The sequence below is a fragment of the Nuphar pumila genome, chromosome 16 (genome assembly GCF_984573655.1).
Source record: "Nuphar pumila chromosome 16, dmNupPumi1.hap1.1, whole genome shotgun sequence".
NCBI lineage: Eukaryota > Viridiplantae > Streptophyta > Magnoliopsida > Nymphaeales > Nymphaeaceae > Nuphar > Nuphar pumila.
In genome coordinates, this window is record NC_143264.1 from 33427809 (window position 1) to 33445844 (window position 18036).

The window sequence follows — 18036 nt, forward strand, 5'->3', positions numbered from 1 at the left end:
CAACCAGCTTGGTGGAAGAATCCAATCACCGGAGACTATCCAAGGAGTGTCTCTGGGATTCTGAATAAGTTGTCATAATTCGCGTGTTTGAAAGGCTACTCCTATAGCCACCACCACGTCATGTGATTTGTCCACAATGACTGTCATCATCTTGTTTGAAACCCATGCTATTTCGGTCGTCATTGAATTTTTATTTCACATTCAGGTAATTTGGTTGTTCTTTATTTATTCAAAATTTTCTACCAGCTCAAAATCAGGAAAATCTTTCCCTAATTGAGGTAGCTGGTCTATAGTAATCTTTTATCTCCAATAAGAAGGCTAGATTGACCTTGGGTGGGAGAGTTGCCATCTTTTGAGGATCCAGTTGGCCGGTCCTCCAAATCTGCTGGGTAGTCCTTGATCAGAGTTGTGTCCCCTACCATACATAGGGGTTTGTTTGATCCCCTGTCCCTGCACCAACAGGGTAATGAAACAAAGCTTGGATGCGCGGAACGCGTCTGCCACGATCATATTTTTATGTAATTATCGGTCTACCTATGTTACGGTGAGAACCGGGATGGGGAACAAAATAAAAAAAAAGAGGAATGAGTTGCACCGCCACCACCCCCACCCTAATGATTTCGATTCTTACTGCCTCTCTCCTCCTTTTAAACCTCTTGCTCTCGCTGCCTCCCTCCCGACCCCGGTGAGTGACTGCCGTCGTTCCTCCAGTGTCCCTCCAAGGAGCGACCACCGTCTCTTGCTGCCTCACCCCCAAGCACCCCCACTCTCTCTCTCGCTACCTCTCTTACTGATGGCCCCGGTGCTCCCCTTGCCATCTTCCGGCCTCCGACGAGCACCACCGTCTCTTGCTACCACTGTCTCACTGCCTCACCCTCGATGGTCTCGGTTGCACTATGTTCGTTCTCACCTCTCGCTTGGAGCACACCAAGTCGGAGTTTGATGAAATGGATCAAATCAACCATTGGAATCACCCCGAAAAGGATAAAGGCCATCCACTCTGACATTAAAGCATGTCATCAAATCATAGGCAATCAGAACCATGATGGTCTCACAAAGGAACTCCAATTGAAAGATGAGCTCTAGAGCCTCCATTATATGAAAGCGGCAACGTGAAAAGAAAAAGCTAGATGTCTGTGGTTAAACAAGGATGGTCATATATATCCCCTATTTTCACTCTCTTTACTACTCTCACCTTGGATGATGACTCAACCATCACATTAAAAATACATACATCAAGGAAAAAGCCGTCCACTACTTCTCGGCACTTTTCCAAAAGTCCTCCATTGAGCAGAGACCCTCCTAGGGGTGGCAGAGCCAAGAGTTCGAGCCAGCTACTGGAAAGAGAGGTGATGAATGAGAAAATCAAGGGAGCAGTGTTCTAGCTTGATGGAGATAGTGCGCCAGGTCCTGATAGTTTTTTTTAGGATTCTTCTTCCAAACAAGGATGTCACCAAGGTGGTCAAAAATTCCTTTTAAACAGAGAAGTTGCTAAAGAGGGCCAATTTCACCCATATTGTGCTCATACAAAAGATTGGTGGGGCTAACAAACTCAACCAATTCCACCCTATTGGGTTGTGTAATTTCATTTACAAAATCATTACCAAGGTCCTTATAATAAACAAAATAAGGGGAGTCTTAGAACACATTATCAGTCTCAACCCCTAGGCGTTTCTGAAGGGCGAAGTCTGCATGAAAGTGTTTTGTTGGCGGATGAAATAGTGGATTCGATGGTGACTGGAAAGCGAAAGGGGGTCATTTTTAAAACTGACATGGCGAAAGCCTATGACAGATTGAATTGAGACTTTCTGAAAGACACCCTCCTATTTTGGGGGTTTGAAAAACCTAGGGCAGAGAAGGTAATGAGATGTGTCAACACCATCTCCTTTGTGATTGTCATCAATGTTGAGGCGAGCAAGCAATTCTAAGGGAGTCAAGGCATCTGTCAGGTAAACCCTATGACTTCATACCTGTTTCTGTTGGTCATGGAGCGACTCACCAGACATGTTAACTAACCAATCGGTCTCCAAGAGATCCTCAGTCCCATCTCCATAAAAAACTTTCAGTGGCACCATTTGTTTTTGCTGATGCTTTATTCAGGAACTTTCTAAGAATTATGAAGGGCTTTGAAGCAGTATCAGACCTACATATAAGCAAAGTGGAATCCATTTTTGTTTTATGCAACCTCTCCCGTACCGTAGCAGAGTGGAAGTCATATCACGATGGAGTGGATGGCAGTCAAAAGGAGATCCCCTTCACCTACCTGAGACTGTCGATGTTCAAAGGATGGCTCAAGAAATCGATGTGTGAGAGCCTCATTGGCAAGTTTTGATGCAGGCTTGCTTCATAGAGGGGCCATGAAATATCTGCAAATTTTTTTATAATTATTAAATAATTAAAAGATAAATTTTGTCGCAATTTGGGATGAATTAGAATTAAATTTGAATTTGAATCTTAATTTGAATTGAATGTGTATTTCAATTTGAAACTTATTTAGAATTTAATTTGGATTTGGATTTAAGTGTAGACTTAATTAAACAAAAATTTATATCATTTGTTCTTGGATTAAATTTAAAATTAATTAAGAATTTAATTTTGATAAAATTTTAGCTAATTATGTAAATTGGACTATAGGGTGGGACGCTCTCCCATGTGCCCCCCCCCCCCCTAGTGTCCTTTAATTAAATTCTAATTCATTTGGTCTTATTCTTAGCAAATCTAATTAGGTAACCTAAATGAACTAAAAGTCCTATTTAGCTAATGGTCTATTATGGACATGATCGGATATGGCTAGATTACAGGCCATCTTATGGACATGATCGGATAGATGTACAAGACTGAGCCAGGTCCAAAGGCATACTTACAGTTGACTTGAGACTCAACAGTACCCAATTTCGGCTCTCTGTTTGGGAGCTGGAGATGGGATTTAATAAATGTCACTTGCCCCACCTATCCTTTTTGGTGTTTGGAAGCACCCCTCTCAACTCCTCTCCAACAGGGGCTCCCATTCCCAAACAGAGGTCGCTATCTGCACTAAAAAGCCATTACCCCAAGACAAACAAGCATTGTTGATGCAGGCGAGAAGGGAAAACCAAACATATTTCAATCATCAAAACAGTTGATTCCTTAGTCAGTGGGGCCTAGCAAGAGCAATCTTCTCCTTTTGAGAAGGGAGTTGGTACTACCCCATTTTCCGTTAGGTCCAGTTAAGATCCACTAAAATTCATACTTTTAGGTATTTTTTACTCGTATCTAAACAGTTAGATGTGTTTATCATTGCTTATTTACTAAGAAACAAGCTTTCTTTCAAATTGATTTGATGTAAAAAATACATATTTTATCATGAAATTTTAACCATTGATTTTATTTGCCTATTTAAAATACACATCTGAGCATAAAAAAATCTTAACATATTCACTATTGAATAAACAGCTATAAATACATCTAACGGTTCAGATTGAGCAAAAAATACTTTTGGAAGGTCCTAACTAGACCTAATGAAAAAAGAAAAAAGGGGAGGACCATCCCCTTCGTTTTTTTTTAAATACATATATGGGTCCCATGACCATCAGCAAACCACTTCGGATTTCACAAGGAGTTATATACACTAGAATTCATGAACCTCCAATAGAAACAAGCTGGACCGGCTCACTGGACTAAAATGCTAATTGATGTGCTATAATTTCATACCAAATAATGCACATTATTATGAATAATACAAATTGTTAGTAGACAGATAATCATGGGGCCCACATACAATTGGGCCCAGAGGAAATTTACAGAGGCATCTATGGTGGCCATCACCATCCTTAGAGCAATAGGATTTCTCAACTGCCATTTTCTCCCCCAGATTGTTTTGCTTTCCAAGCTTATGACTTCTCTGTTGTGCATGAAGTTGGAGCAGCAGTGTTGGGACATCTTTGCATCCGCCGCCGCCTTGTTGTCTTTCCCCATGAGAAGCCCTTCAGCCCCACAGTTTCATCAACTTCAGGACTGCAAGTTGGTTGCAGGACCGCGAGAACTGCCTTGCTCACCTCCATGGCCACACATCTCGACCGCCTTCCCCTTGTTGGAGAACTCCACTCGTTCCTACAGCCATTTTTCCGTGCTAACCCTGTCTGCCAAAAGCACCCAGATGCTCGCATCAGGCCACCAATGGTCTGCATATCTTCAGTAACCTCATGCCGCGAGAGAGACATGAGACCGGGAAGAATCTCTCTCTGAAAGTCTCTTTGTCGTCTGCCTCTCCTTGATGTTCGCCTTGATGACGCATCTGTTTCAGGGCCCTTAAGTTCTTCTTGCTGAGGCTGTGGCTTGTAACAGTAATCCTCATCCATTTTAGTATCTCTTAGCATCAATGTCATTGTTTCAAAGAAATCATCCCCATCAGATGACTGAGGATGATTATCACTCTTTGCTCCAGAGATTCCTGTACTAGACACCAGTTGAGCAGAGTCTGAACAGACCACATGTGCAAACCATTTCAGTGAATCACTCAATGCAGCCTCTGGTTGATTCCATAGGACACAACCTGATTGCCCCCGAGCAACTGACGCAATGTTCATAAGCACCTCAGCTGCCAATGTAACAAGCGCCTTTGATGATTCAAATGAGCAGTCACTAGATCCTGAACAAAACTCATCGCCCATAGAATGATTGATTTTTATGGATTCTTCAGTGCAAGAAATTTTTTCTGTCATCTGGATGGGCACCGCAGGTGTCTGCGACAAAGCAAAATCACCAGGCAGGCTCAAATCAATCCGATGATTCTCACCTACATCACCGTCAACATCTGAAATATCAACTCTTCTGTCTTGAGGTATTTCTTCACTCACAGGCGTAACAATCTTGTGTTCACTTTGACTGACTTTGTCGTCCTTGGAGGCCACTCCCCCCTTGGCTAGTGGCTCCATCCTAAATGAGCGAACAAATTCATGCTCACTATCATTTAAACAGATGGATCTTCCTTCACAGAAACTTGAGGAAGTACTAATCATCTCTTCCCTTTCACAGCACCGGCTTGCTCGGCCTACTATCTGTTTTTCAATATTTTGTAACTTTATATCATCGAGTGTGCCTCCCTGAAATTCACCAATGTGCTCATGCTTTTTGGAGCCATCAAACTTTGACCAAACCTTGGTCGATTCTGAGGTCAAGGTAAGAGCAAATGGTTCCTTCAAGAAATTGAGGTTGTTGCTTAATGAGCTTCGGGCTACCCCAGCCTCAGTGACAACAGCCAATTCACTTTTGTTTGTGGGGAGAAACATGGAGTCTGGCACAGATCCCGGACCACTACTTGACAGGGATATTCTTGCTGCATTACCTGTCTGTGCTGCCGTTTCATATTTGATCTTTAACGGTTCCTCCAGGTCAATGGTGGAGAGAGGCTGATGAACAAGTCGCGAGAGACCTTTACCTGGTTGGGCACTACCATTGTTGATGTGTGCAGCCTTGTTAGGTTGTGTTTTCACGTCGAGCTGAGGCATGCACTGCCTCTCCAATGGGCTACCATGCCTACCTTTATCAAAGAACAGGTCTCTCTGGTTTTGAGAACCACTATCATCTCCAAATCCATTTGGAAGGGACAGTGACAAAGAGAAACTTTTGCTTCCTTTGGTATCATGACAATCAAAGCCCTTCAAAATTTTCCTAGCACCATTGTTTTCTCGGTGTCCATAACTCGAGCATTCACCATTATTCAGGTTTGGCTTATCACAACCAAGAAAAGAGAAGGATGGATATGATCCGCTGGGCTCCGGCTTAGATAGGTTGAAACCATTACAGTATGGCACTTCACGGCCAAGACCCTGATAGGGTCTCAAACTGCCATTAGGATACCACTTCTCTTCATAAACATCAGAACTTTGAAAAGATGTCAAGGGAATCTTGCCTGGAATGCTCCTTCCCGTGGGCCCATCAAAACAAGCCGGTGATGGAATACCAAAGGGCAGCTGACCACTAGTGTTCAGAGACTTTCTCCAGGAAGAACATTCTGCAGACCCAGTATTCGTCAAATCAGTCTGGCAAAGAACTGAATAAGTACCAGGTAATGAAGTTGATAGAGTCATGGCTCTTGCAGGGTTGGGCTCCAGGATATTTATCTTAGGCAGTTGCATATCTTTAAACCATAATTCCTTTTGTCTCTGTTCAGGCAAAAGAAATGCTGGGAGTTCATGAGGTTTCTTAAAGCCAAGCTGCTCTTCATTTCTGCATCCCTGAAGGAATGGAGCACCCATACTTTTATGATGCCCTGTAAGAATGAAGCAGCAATAGGATATTAGAAAAGAAAAGTCCTAACGTAGTGTAACTGATGCCCAATCAAATCCAAAGATTTGAAAGGGGAGATACAACAAAAAATCCGCCTCATCAGCATAACAGAAAGATATTAAAACTGACACTAAAAGGCACATATACATACACCTGCACACGCACACATACATGCATGCACTCCCACACAACACATAATGTGCAACATACTTTCAAAAGTTCCGAAGACCGAAAACTGATACAACTATGAGTGCAAAAGGAGATTCTTAGTAATCATCTACACAAAAAGCTTGTAATCAAATCAGAACAGCATGACAAATGTTAATCAAGCCAGTTGGACGCCAAACAAAGAACATAGCTCAACCCCAACCCAGGTATTGATTCAGGTTGACTGGGAAAATTTTGCATGCTCTCCAGCTTTAGGTGTGTGTGTGTGTGTGTGTGTGAGAGAGAGAGAGAGAGAGAGAGACGCAAGCTGGGGAATAAATCTAAGATTCCTCGGTGTAATATCAACTAATCATCAAACTAGCTGAAATCCACATGCATGTCACAAGCACGACTTCTAAGCAATACAACATCCAATAAAATTGAACCTTTATTTTAGTGGCTATATCTAACCAAATTAAAGAATAGGCAGCCATTATATAGGTGTCAGTTTGCCACCACCTAAAAAATGGACTATGGAACTGATGACAAACATTAAGTATGGTTTGGCCCAGCACTGAAGAGTGTACACATCAAAGTTTTCAATTTTTTTTCTTTGATGTGAAGCAATCTCTAACTATTAGTTTCAAGGAATCAGCCAAAGAGTAAGAACTCTTCAGGACTTGACCCCTCATATGGATTTGAGGCCCTGTTGAGTTCTTACTCACACTTTTCTATACAGAAGACGCGTAAAAACTAAATAAGTCAAGGGAGGAGATGAACTGCATATACAATGGCAGAAGATTGACCTCTTCACTGGGTTGGATTCCTACTCTTTCCAGTGTAAATATGCTACTCTGCTTATAATATGACAACAGTTGATCTCATATGCAAACAGTGCTTTGTAAGAGTAGCTCAAACTAAAAGAAACAGCAAAGAATCTATTTTTAGGACATTATGTTCAGAGGAGAATTAAGTAATTTGAGCATGCTCAACTAAGTTGAACCATCCACCTTAAGCATGAGATGATACCGAGCCCACTATAAAACAAGTGATTATCATATTATATGAATTTGATTTGCAGACAATGTCCAGGTTTAAGTAAGAAAATTTTTCATGGATTAAATTATTTATGTCCAGGTTTAAGTAAGATTTTTTTTTCATGGGTGAAATTATTTAAAGCAACAGACAATAATTCAATGCATTCACTTATCACTAGTAGTAGTTGAGTAAACAAAAGGAAAAAAAGAGAAAGAAAGAATCCTTCTTACAGGCTCCAAGATTTGAGGAATGCCAGTCACCTCTGCTTCCCTCACATTCTGGTTCCAAAAGACTCCAGCAAATCTTGTGACTGTTATCATTATTACAATCCTTCGGCAGTCCAGTAGAACTTGCACTTGGCTGAAAGGATGGTTGTCTCACTCGAACTTCATGAGGCAAGTTCCCTGGAACTCCAAAATTTGATGTTTCTACCTCCTTATTATGTGATCCTTGATGGCTACTATTTAACTCTGACATCTTGTGAGCATGGAAGCCATTTGGTGGATGGATGCCTGATTTGTGATGATCATCCTTCACACTTCCATTGTACCCAGTGCCAAGAGTTAGCTTTACCTCAATCTCAGGTACAACATCAGGATCAGGAACTTTAATCTCCTCGACTGACAATTCACTGTCTTCAATGTCAATGTACTCATCAGCCGGAAGCTGAAGGTCAATAGATCTGCGTAGGTGCTTGTTCTTTCTAGAATTCAGCAGTTCAGAAACCTTTTGAGGGCCCACACTTTGAGCTGGGATAGGTACAGCTTGTATGCCATTGTCCTTCAAAAGGGTTAGAGGAGACTGTGTGTTATCAGTGTCTGAAGCAGACTGCCTACTGCAACTTGAGCTTACAACAGATGGCATAGACGCTTGCAAGATTTTCTGTGATTCATCAGACCTCATTTGGAAAAGAATTTGGCTCTCATGCATTGCTTCCACGGGTAAGGAATATGTGATCGTGTCTTTCTTTTTCAGGTCATCCATCAAATCCTTCTGCACTCGATATAGGCGATGCAGTTCAGAGACCTATACAACAAGAACAAGTCATCAATACTCCGAAGTTAGCTGTCTTGAATCCCACGTCATTGGTGGGTGTGTTAGAGGATCATGCCAAACACTTAGAAAAAGTACAGTATTACCAAGTGTAAGAGAAATTCAATGATACTGCACAATGGGCCCCAGAAAACAAGTGCATCTCGTAAGAATTAGTGGGATTACCTGATTCTGAAATATGGCTTCATGCTTGAGCATTGTCTGCTTTAGTACCCCCTTGTCATATTCAGAATAACCATCTATATTCCGCTGCATGAAACCATTATAGTATTGCCCCCCCTTCAACATCCTATCTTCATAAAATTGCGACCAGACAGTACCCCTTACGTCATCATTCAGATCCTTCATGTGGTAATATGCAGGAAAATAACTGTTATATTGCACTTTTTCTCCCATTCCTATTGATAGTAAGATAGGCACCAATGATATTAACCGAGTTAAAAGGAATCTGCAAAGAAGTCCAATGATAATGTAAAAAGTTCAGTAGCCGAACTTGATGAAGCTCATAACAAAATGCTTACAAATGACAAAATCATATATAAGACAAACACCAGCTATTGAGCGTGAGATCTAACAAAAAACAGGCAAAAGGAACAAAATAGCATGCATTCCATTAAGCTAGGCGGGTGTAGCCCCCCAATTAATAAGAATTATAGATTAAAAAGGCTGCGCATGGAGATCTGATCCCACACTAGAAACAGATTAGTCAACAGTTCAAAAGTGTATCAAGAATGACCAGAAAACTAGAAATTAGACTCTATATAATTTTCTCATACATATTCAAAATCTTTGTAGAGTGAACCAATCATTAGTTCCCAAGCATGGGGCCAATGAAAATTCAATACATAAATTGGTTAATAAGAGAATAGAAAACATTTTATTGTCCCTCTTAAGTTATAGAGGAATTCTTGAACCCAAGAATTGGGTCATAGATTCTTCATTATGCAGAATAGATTAAAATCAGAATAGTGAAATAGGTTACATCCAGAAATAAGTGAAAAAACATTAAACTAAGCAACATTTAACCTATGTCACATAGGTGCGCGTGCCGATGCGGATGCGGCACTTTAAAAAAACTTGGGTGCAGGGAGGGTATATATATAATTTTTAACAGTTTAAAGTTAACACTACGAGTATCACCTAACACAAAGGAAGTTGCATCCAAGAGTCGCACCAGTCTGGGTGCGGGTGCGACGTGGGTGTGGTGCCCTGTTAGAAGAGTCCGTGTGACATAGCATTTAACCTACATTTAGAGATAAGAAATTGGGGAACAACACTAGTGTATATTGTATTTATGATATGAATACAATGAACACAAGAGCAAAAAGCAAAAAACAATAAATTCAAGCAATTAAGATTTACCAGTCCAACATATGAAGTACTAATTATTAACATTAGTATTCAAGAAAAACACTTGAGAAGTAATTATCAAATTTAGCACTTACCAAAAGGATTTGACTATTGTGTCAGCAAACAAGCAACAAGTAAAGGTCCATTGTTAATCTCAATGATAATATATATATATATATATATATATATATATATATATACTGTTAATCTCCATGTGTGTGTGTGTTCTGCAAAGCTTGTGAATATAGCACCATGCTGCTTGCTGCCTACAGCAAGTTATATAACTCAAGCCCTGACATAACATTTTGTGGTTATCATCATGATAAAAATGTTCTATCTAAACCCCACACCTTTTTTCCGGGGATATACATGTTAATATTACTATGACACTTATTTTTTCCATGTGCTTTTTTTCTTCTTTTAATTGCCTTTCCATGTGTGCTATACTCGTTGCCCGGAAGCGACACGTCACACCGGCGCCCGGGTGTGGTGTCAAATAGGCAAGGGTTCCCTCACTTTGTTGGACGGGTGGGGGTAAAGAAGTTAGTCCAAGACCATAAAATTAAGTTAGCCACTTGGAACATAGGGTTTTTAACTGGTAAGTTGGTAGAGTTAGTAGATGTTATGTGTAGGAGAAAGATTGATATTTTATGTCTATAAGAGACCAAATGGGTAGGTGAGAAGGCAAAGGTGATAGAACCTTGGGGATATAAGACTTGGTATATAGGAATAAATAGAAATAGGAATGGAGTAGGGATTGTTATGATTCGTGAGTTTATAGATAATGTAGTTGAGGTCCGTAGGAAGGGTGATAGGATTTTACTTATTAAATTAGTATTAGGTGCGGATATTATAAATATTATTAGTGTTTATGCACCTCAAGTAGGTTTAGATGATTTCATTAAGCATCAATTTTGGGAAGATTTAGATGGAGTAGTACAAGAGATATCTTATGGAGAAAAGCTTTTCATCGGCGGTGACCTTAATGGACATGTAGGCATTAGTAGGGATGGATTTGAGAGTATTCATGGAGGCTATGGTATAGGAGAAAGAAACGAAAGTGGAGAAAGGATTTTAGATTTTGGTTTGTCCTATGATATGATCTTAGCAAACACTTGGTTTAGGAAGAGGGAGTCTCACCTAGTAACATTTAAAAGTGGGGTTAATAAAAGTCAGATAGATTTTTTTCTACTTAGAAAGAGAGATAGGTGTTGTTGCATCGATTGTAAGGTTATACCGGGAGAAAGTGTAGCTACACAACATAGAATCTTAATTTTAGATCTTAGTATTAGACAATGTCGTAAAAGGGATAGACATAGGATAAATCCTAGAATTAAGTGGTGGGCACTGAAAGGAGCTAAGCAATAAATGTTTGTAGAGCAGGTAGTCAAAGAAGTTGATTAGTGTCTCGAGGAGGATTCAGAATCAATGTGAAATAAGATAGCGGGTGGCATGAGAAAGGTGGCTAAGGAGGTATTGGGTGAGTCTAAAGGAGGTGCACCGCTAGGTAAGGATACATCATGGTGAAATGAGGATGTCAAATTAGCTATTAAGGTTAAAAGAGAGTGTTATAGAAATCTAAGTAAGAGTCGTGATAATGAGAGTTTGAAGAAGTATATGATAGCAAAGAAGGAAGCTAAAAAAGTAGTTCGGAACGCGAGGGATAAGGTATATAAGGAGGTTTATGACAAATTGGATACCAAAGAGGGTGAGAAGGATATTTATAGGCTTGCAAAGATGAGAGATAGGAAATCGAGGGATCTGGGTATGGTTAGATGTATCAAAGACGAAACACAAAGGGTTTTAGTCAAAGATGAGGAGATTAAGGAGAGATGGAAAGATTATTTTGATAAGCTATTTAATGAAAGTCATGGAAACTTCTCAATTCCTTTTCATGAGATGAATCGTGACTTCATGCGCAAGATTCAAAAGAAAGAAATTGCAGAGGCTTTGAAGAAAATGAAATCAAGAAGGGCAGTTGGCCCAAATGGTATACCTATCGAGGCTTGGAAGTGCTTGGGAGAAAAAGGTTTAGAATGGTTGACAAATCTTTTTAACAAGATTTGGCGGACAAATAAGATGCCTAATGAGTGGAGGAAGAGTACTTTGGTGCCTGTATATAAGAATAAGGGTGATATACAAGATTGCACAAACTATCATGGTATAAAGCTCATAAGTCATACTATGAAACTTTGGGAGAGGGTGATTGAGTCTAGGTTGAGGAAGGTTGTCATGATATCGGAGAATCAATTTGGTTTTATGCCTGAAAGATCAACTATGGAAGCTATACATCTTCTTAGACAACTTATTGAGAGAAATAGAGAGAGGAACAAAGATTTGCATATGGTTTTTATTGATTTGGAGAATGCATACGATAGAGTACCTAGGGTGTTTCTCTCAAGTACATTAGTATAATTAAAGATATGTATGAAGGAGTAGTAACCAATGTCCGCACTTGTGGAGGGGTGACAACCAATTTTCCTATAACGGTTGGGTTACATCAAGGATCTGCTTTAAGCCCTTTCCTATTTGCTATAGTGATGGATGAAGTTATAAGATCAATTCAAGAAAATGTGCCATGGTGTATGTTGTTTGCTGATGATATTGTTTTGATTGATGAGTCTAGAGCTGGGGTTAATGCTAAGTTAGAATTATGGAGACAGACATTGGAAGCAAGAGGTTTTAAGTTGAGTAAGAATAAGACAGAATATATGGAATGTCGGTTTAGTAAGCAACGAAGTAGTGATGGGAGTGTAGTGAAGCTTGGTGAGCAAGAAATACCGGTGCATGATTGTTTCGAATATTTGGGATCTATCATTCAAAAGTATGGAGAAATTGATGATGTAAATCATAAGATAAAGGTTGGGTGGATGAAATGGAAAAGTGCAACTGGAGTGTTGTGCGATCGTAGAATGCCATTGCGGTTAAAGGGAAAGTTTTATAGGACGACTATTAGGCCCGCTTTACTATACGGTACAGAATGTTGGGCTGCCAAGAGACATCATATTCAAAAAATGAGTGTAGTTGAGATGCGTATGCTGAGATGGATGTGTGGAAATACAATAAAAGATAAGATTTGGAACGAGGAGATACGAAAGAAGGTAGGCGTTGCACCCATTGAAAATAAGATGAGAGAGAATCGTTTACGATGGTTTGGACATATTCGGCGAAGGCCTAATGATGCTCCAGTTAGAAGGATGGAGAAATGGGAAAATATATTAGTTAAAAGAGGTCGGGGTAGGCCTAGGAAGACATGGATGGAGGTGATAGGAAAGGATATGAATGCTTTGAACCTCACCGAGGACATGGCATTGGATAGAAATGATTGGAGGAGAAGGATTCATGTGGCAGACCCAGAATGATTTTCTTTTTTGGTTCATATCGCCGACCCCAATTGTTTTGGGATGAAGGCGTAGTTGTTGTTGTTTGAGTTACATCAAGGATCTGCTGATGATATTGTTTTGATTGATGAGTCTATAGTTGAGGTTAATGCTAAGTTAAAATTATGGAGACAGACATTGGAAGCAAGAGCTTTTAAGTTGAGTAAGAGTAAGAAAGAATATATGGAATGTCGGTTTAGTAAGCAACGAAGTAGTGATGGGAGTGTAGTGAAGCTTGGTGAGCAAGAAATACCGGTGGATGATTGTTTCAAATATTTGGGATCTATCATTCAGAAGTATGGAGAAATTGATGGAGATGTAAATCATAGGATAAAGGTTGGGTGGATGAAATGGAAAAGTGCAACTGGAGTGTTGTGCGATCGTAGAATGCCATTGCGGTTAGAGGAAAAGTTTTATAGGACGACTATTAGGCCCGCTTTACTATATGGTACGGAATGTCGGGCTGCCAAGAGACATCATATTCAAAAAATGAGTGTAGTTGACATGCGTATGCTTAGATGGATGTGTGGAAATACAATAAAAGATAAGATTCGGAACGAGGAGATACGTAAGAAGGTAGGCGTTGCACCCATTGAAAATAAGATGAGAGAGAATCGTTTACGGTGGTTTGGACATATTCGACGAAGGTCTAATGATGCTCCATTTAGAAGGATGGAGAAATGGAAAAATATATTAGTTAAAAGAGGTCGAGGTAGGCCTAGGAAGACTTGGATGGAGACGATAGGAAAGGATATGAATGCTTTGAACCCCCCCGAGGACATGGCATTGGATAGAAATGATTGGAGGAGAAGGATTCATGTGGAAGACCCAGAATGATTTTCTTTGTTGGTTCATATCGCCGACCCCAATTGTTTTGTGATGAAGGCGTAGTTGTTGTTGTTGTTGTTGTAATTGCCTTTCCATGTGTGTTATACTCGTGCAAAAGGTAGGTATCTGCAACAAAGATCATACTATACTTCGAAGAAGAGGCTATGAAACTGCATCCCAGCTGCCAACATCAAAATGGAATTTACTGTTTTTGACATTCTTCGGTTGCTATACGAATTTTACATTTTATTGAATTCAGTTGATTGTTTAGTAACTGAAAATGGTTTAGCTTTGACAAGCTGCAGAAAGAGCATATGAACAAACAATTAGGGTATATCACTTTTCAAGAATCACATATTAAAAAACAACACAGCCACCTAACATTGTGGCATTTCTATTTGGTTAATCCAAACTAAAGAATATTGTATCTAATGATACAACTCGAGAACATGTTATGCTCATTATTCACAAATCACTTTTGTTTCCTCTGCTAAACAAGTGTGACATCTACAGCTATAATATTCAACATTTATATAACCTCAAGTAATTTAGGAAAAAACCGCCTAACTTATCAGCTATTTATAGAAAGCTGACCAGCATTCCGGTTATCACATTCATGGCCTACTTTATCTGAATACATTTCAAATACACACCTAAAGTATAAAAGGACATTTTTGCCCTTTTCTACAAAAACAACCCTTGGCAGCAATAATGGTTCCTCTTAAACAGTCCACTGATTATAAAATCTTCATTCATTGTGATGTCTTCACTCCAATGCAGAATTTATCAAGAGCTTATCAAGATACCTATTAAAACACAGAATTGTTCCAGTACCATCCTCTTTCATAGGAAACATCATAGTCACAAATATAAGAGATATTTTGAAAATATAGTGATCACATAGCTGTAAATTCATCAAACGATATTAAAGGTAAAATCTCACAATATTTTGAAAATATCAGAAATTTAATATATTGCAATATTGTCACGATAATATCATGATATTATCAGTTACTTTTACCTTTTTTTACTTCTTTTCTATATCTTAAATATGATTTTTCCTTTTTCTTTTACATTATTATCTTAGTTTTATTATATGTGTGCTTTATTTTTTAAACATGTTATTTTCTTACTTGTTTATGCTATTTTTATTTTTATTTTTATTTTTATTTTAAATTTAAGCATGGAGATTTTCCCTGAGATTTATCAATTAAACCTTTATTATCAAAGAAATTGCTTGCTCAGACATAACCGAGACCAATATCTGTGACTATGGGAAACATGCACCATTCCTGATGAAATACCTCCAAAATCCAAATGCAGTGTAGAACACAAACGAATCTAACAGTAGGCGCACATCTTTTACTTTTTCTTCAGCATGCTATTTCATCATCATGGAACATCCACTAGAAATTATCTGCTGCATGATATATGGAGAAATAACATCTACCGCACCTATTCAAGACTATGTTTTGTCTATCGTAAAAATAGAATCTTGCACCACCATCCACCTTGGCATTTTTGGCAAACAAATTCCGCAAGATAGAAGTTGCAACAAGCAATCGCTTTATCAGTTTCATCATATGGACACTGTCCAATGCTTATAATAGATACACCCTTGAAGAACAGCTTAATAAATCATCCTTGCCATTATTCTGTAATGAAAATACCAGACTCATAAAATGAAATTTTAACAGATGATTATGATCTCAATGCCAATTAAGTGGCAGTGCGAGTGACCTCGATACCCTCCAATCAACACAAACACCAAATCTGTGTGCATCCAATTTGACACCCTAATAATCCCACATTACTTTGCATGCCTGCAAAAAGAATAATTCCTGGTCCTCCCACTTTGCCTCCATCAAACCATCCTTCTCAGATAAATTATGTGACATGCCACCATCCGAAAAAAAGGAACTAATCTAAATATACATACCGTGTGTGTTCGCTTCTCATATCTTAATTTGGTACCCTATTGAGGTCTACTCATAATGACTTCTACCAAATTTAATGCATTATGGAAACAACACTGAGGCAAGAGCCGTCGAGACTCTTCCAAAATGCTAACCAGGCACAGGAAACGCATACGTCCCAGATTTATGATGGTCCAATTCATGTTCAGACAAGAAGGAAGATGCGACTCGTAAACAGAGTCAGAAGCCATTCAGTCAACCTCGACCAAAAAATTTCGCCGATCAGCTAACAACCAAATCAGGGTTGGAAATTTTATTTATAAACACTGCCTGGAATAGAAATGAACAAAATCGCACAAAACGATAGGTCCATAACTTCAGCCTAAACTTTAAAAATGCAAAGTTTTGACCTCATAATCAAACCCAAAGGCACAAGTAGTTTTAACGATGACGAAAACAAAAATCAAATCTAATTACCGTCACGAACCCAAAACCCGATCTTGGGAAAATGCTCCAAATTCGTAAAAGGAAAATACATTTTCAGGGAAACAATTGACGAGCCGATCATCGAACTAATCAACATGTTTAATTAAAAAAAAAATCAGCACTTATCCATCTTAAAATAACATGAAAATCGCACTTTTACTCCACTCTACCTAGCACCTATCGTACTAAAAAAATGAAAAAGAAAAAGAAATTTTAATTAAAAAAACAATTCTCCTTTCCAGAAATCGTTGAAATCGCGAGAAGACGTCGAATAAACAGAGATCGATCTCGAACTCCAAGAAAAAAAAAAAGATCTTCATGAAAAGATTAACGAAAATAAAGAAAATTATTCCACCTAAACCACGTAACTTCAACTCTTGAACAAAGAAAGAGAAAACAAACGCGAGAAGCACACGCCAAAAACCCTAGCCACACTCCACCAAAACTCCAAATTTCAACCTCCTCAGAGAGAAAGAGAGAGAGAATCCACCTTCTCCGATCGCCGGAGACGTCATCGGCGTCTACGACTCACAAACCCGAAACGCAGGAGGAGGAGTAGGCAACTCGCGGCCAAGTCCGCACTTCGAAACGCTCCCGAACCCATCGCCCGCCCCCTTCTTCCCGGACCCCAATGCACGCACGGAGAAACTACCTACGGACCTCAACTCGAACTCCGGCCGGCGACGGCGTTTCACTCCGGCGAGGGAGAACCAGGTGCGTCGGATCCCCAAGTATCATCCGAATCTGGAAGAGAGATAATGATATCTATCGCTTGTTGTCCCCTCCCGCTTCCGCATCTGCTGCTGCTGCTGCTGGGGATGCGGGGCCAGAGAGAGATGGGTTCAGTATGGCGTCCGTTTTTTGGGGGAAAAGAGGAGGATTGCGGAGCAACCTACACAGAAGCAGAGAGAGAGAGAGAGAGGGTCTCCCCCACACGCAGAAAACACAATGACCTGACCTCTCCCTCTCTACTTTATTTCTCGCATTTTTTATTTTAATTTTGATTTCTTTTGTTCATTTTATGATACTCTCTCTCTGTCTCTCTCTCTCTCTCTCTTCTCATATGATATATGATACAGAAACAGTGACATGGAATTTGTCAACGTTCGGTCCATCCCCTCCTCTCCTCTCCTCTCCTCGAATGCATGCTCCCTCGCACGTGCCTGAGGAAATCTCGCAGCACGTGGGAGCGGCACCCCCCGACTCGGCTCGTGCGGTTCGCCTTTTGTCTCTCGTATCGTTGAGACTCGACCGCTTCGTCATACCTCCAACCGATGCTTTTGTGCTTGATCGTGTTCAAAACGGGAGCACTTGTATCGGAAAAAAGAAAAATCCGGACCATGTGAAATATCGAGAAAAGTGCACTCCCCAAAGAAAAAAGTTTGCGGGTTTTTTTCTCTTTTCATTTACAACAAAATCGCTCCGGCGGAATGGGTTTTCCCCTTTTAGCCTTACCTTATTACCTATGTGGTCATCAGCGGGTCTCAACTCAAGGCCAAGGACCAAATCCCGCTGGCCCATGGAGACTGCCGTTGCTTTATGGCCACATAAGGCTGACTGGTTGTGTCCTT

At 39.9% G+C, this 18036-nt stretch overlaps 1 protein-coding gene across 1 annotated transcript; it reads right to left on the bottom strand.

Moving 5' to 3' along the window:
* Positions 1 to 3674: 3674 nt before the first annotated feature.
* Positions 3675 to 17412, bottom strand: LOC149813158 (uncharacterized). The gene is made up of 4 exons (XM_089991337.1): positions 16956 to 17412; positions 8671 to 8953; positions 7683 to 8478; positions 3675 to 6250 (listed from the first exon to the last, which is right to left on the bottom strand). Exons 2-4 carry the CDS (start codon positions 8899 to 8901, stop codon positions 3870 to 3872), a joined length of 3408 nt encoding a protein of 1135 aa, XP_089847463.1. The 5' UTR covers positions 8902 to 8953; positions 16956 to 17412; the 3' UTR covers positions 3675 to 3869.
* Between the last annotated feature and the right edge of the window lie 624 nt (positions 17413 to 18036).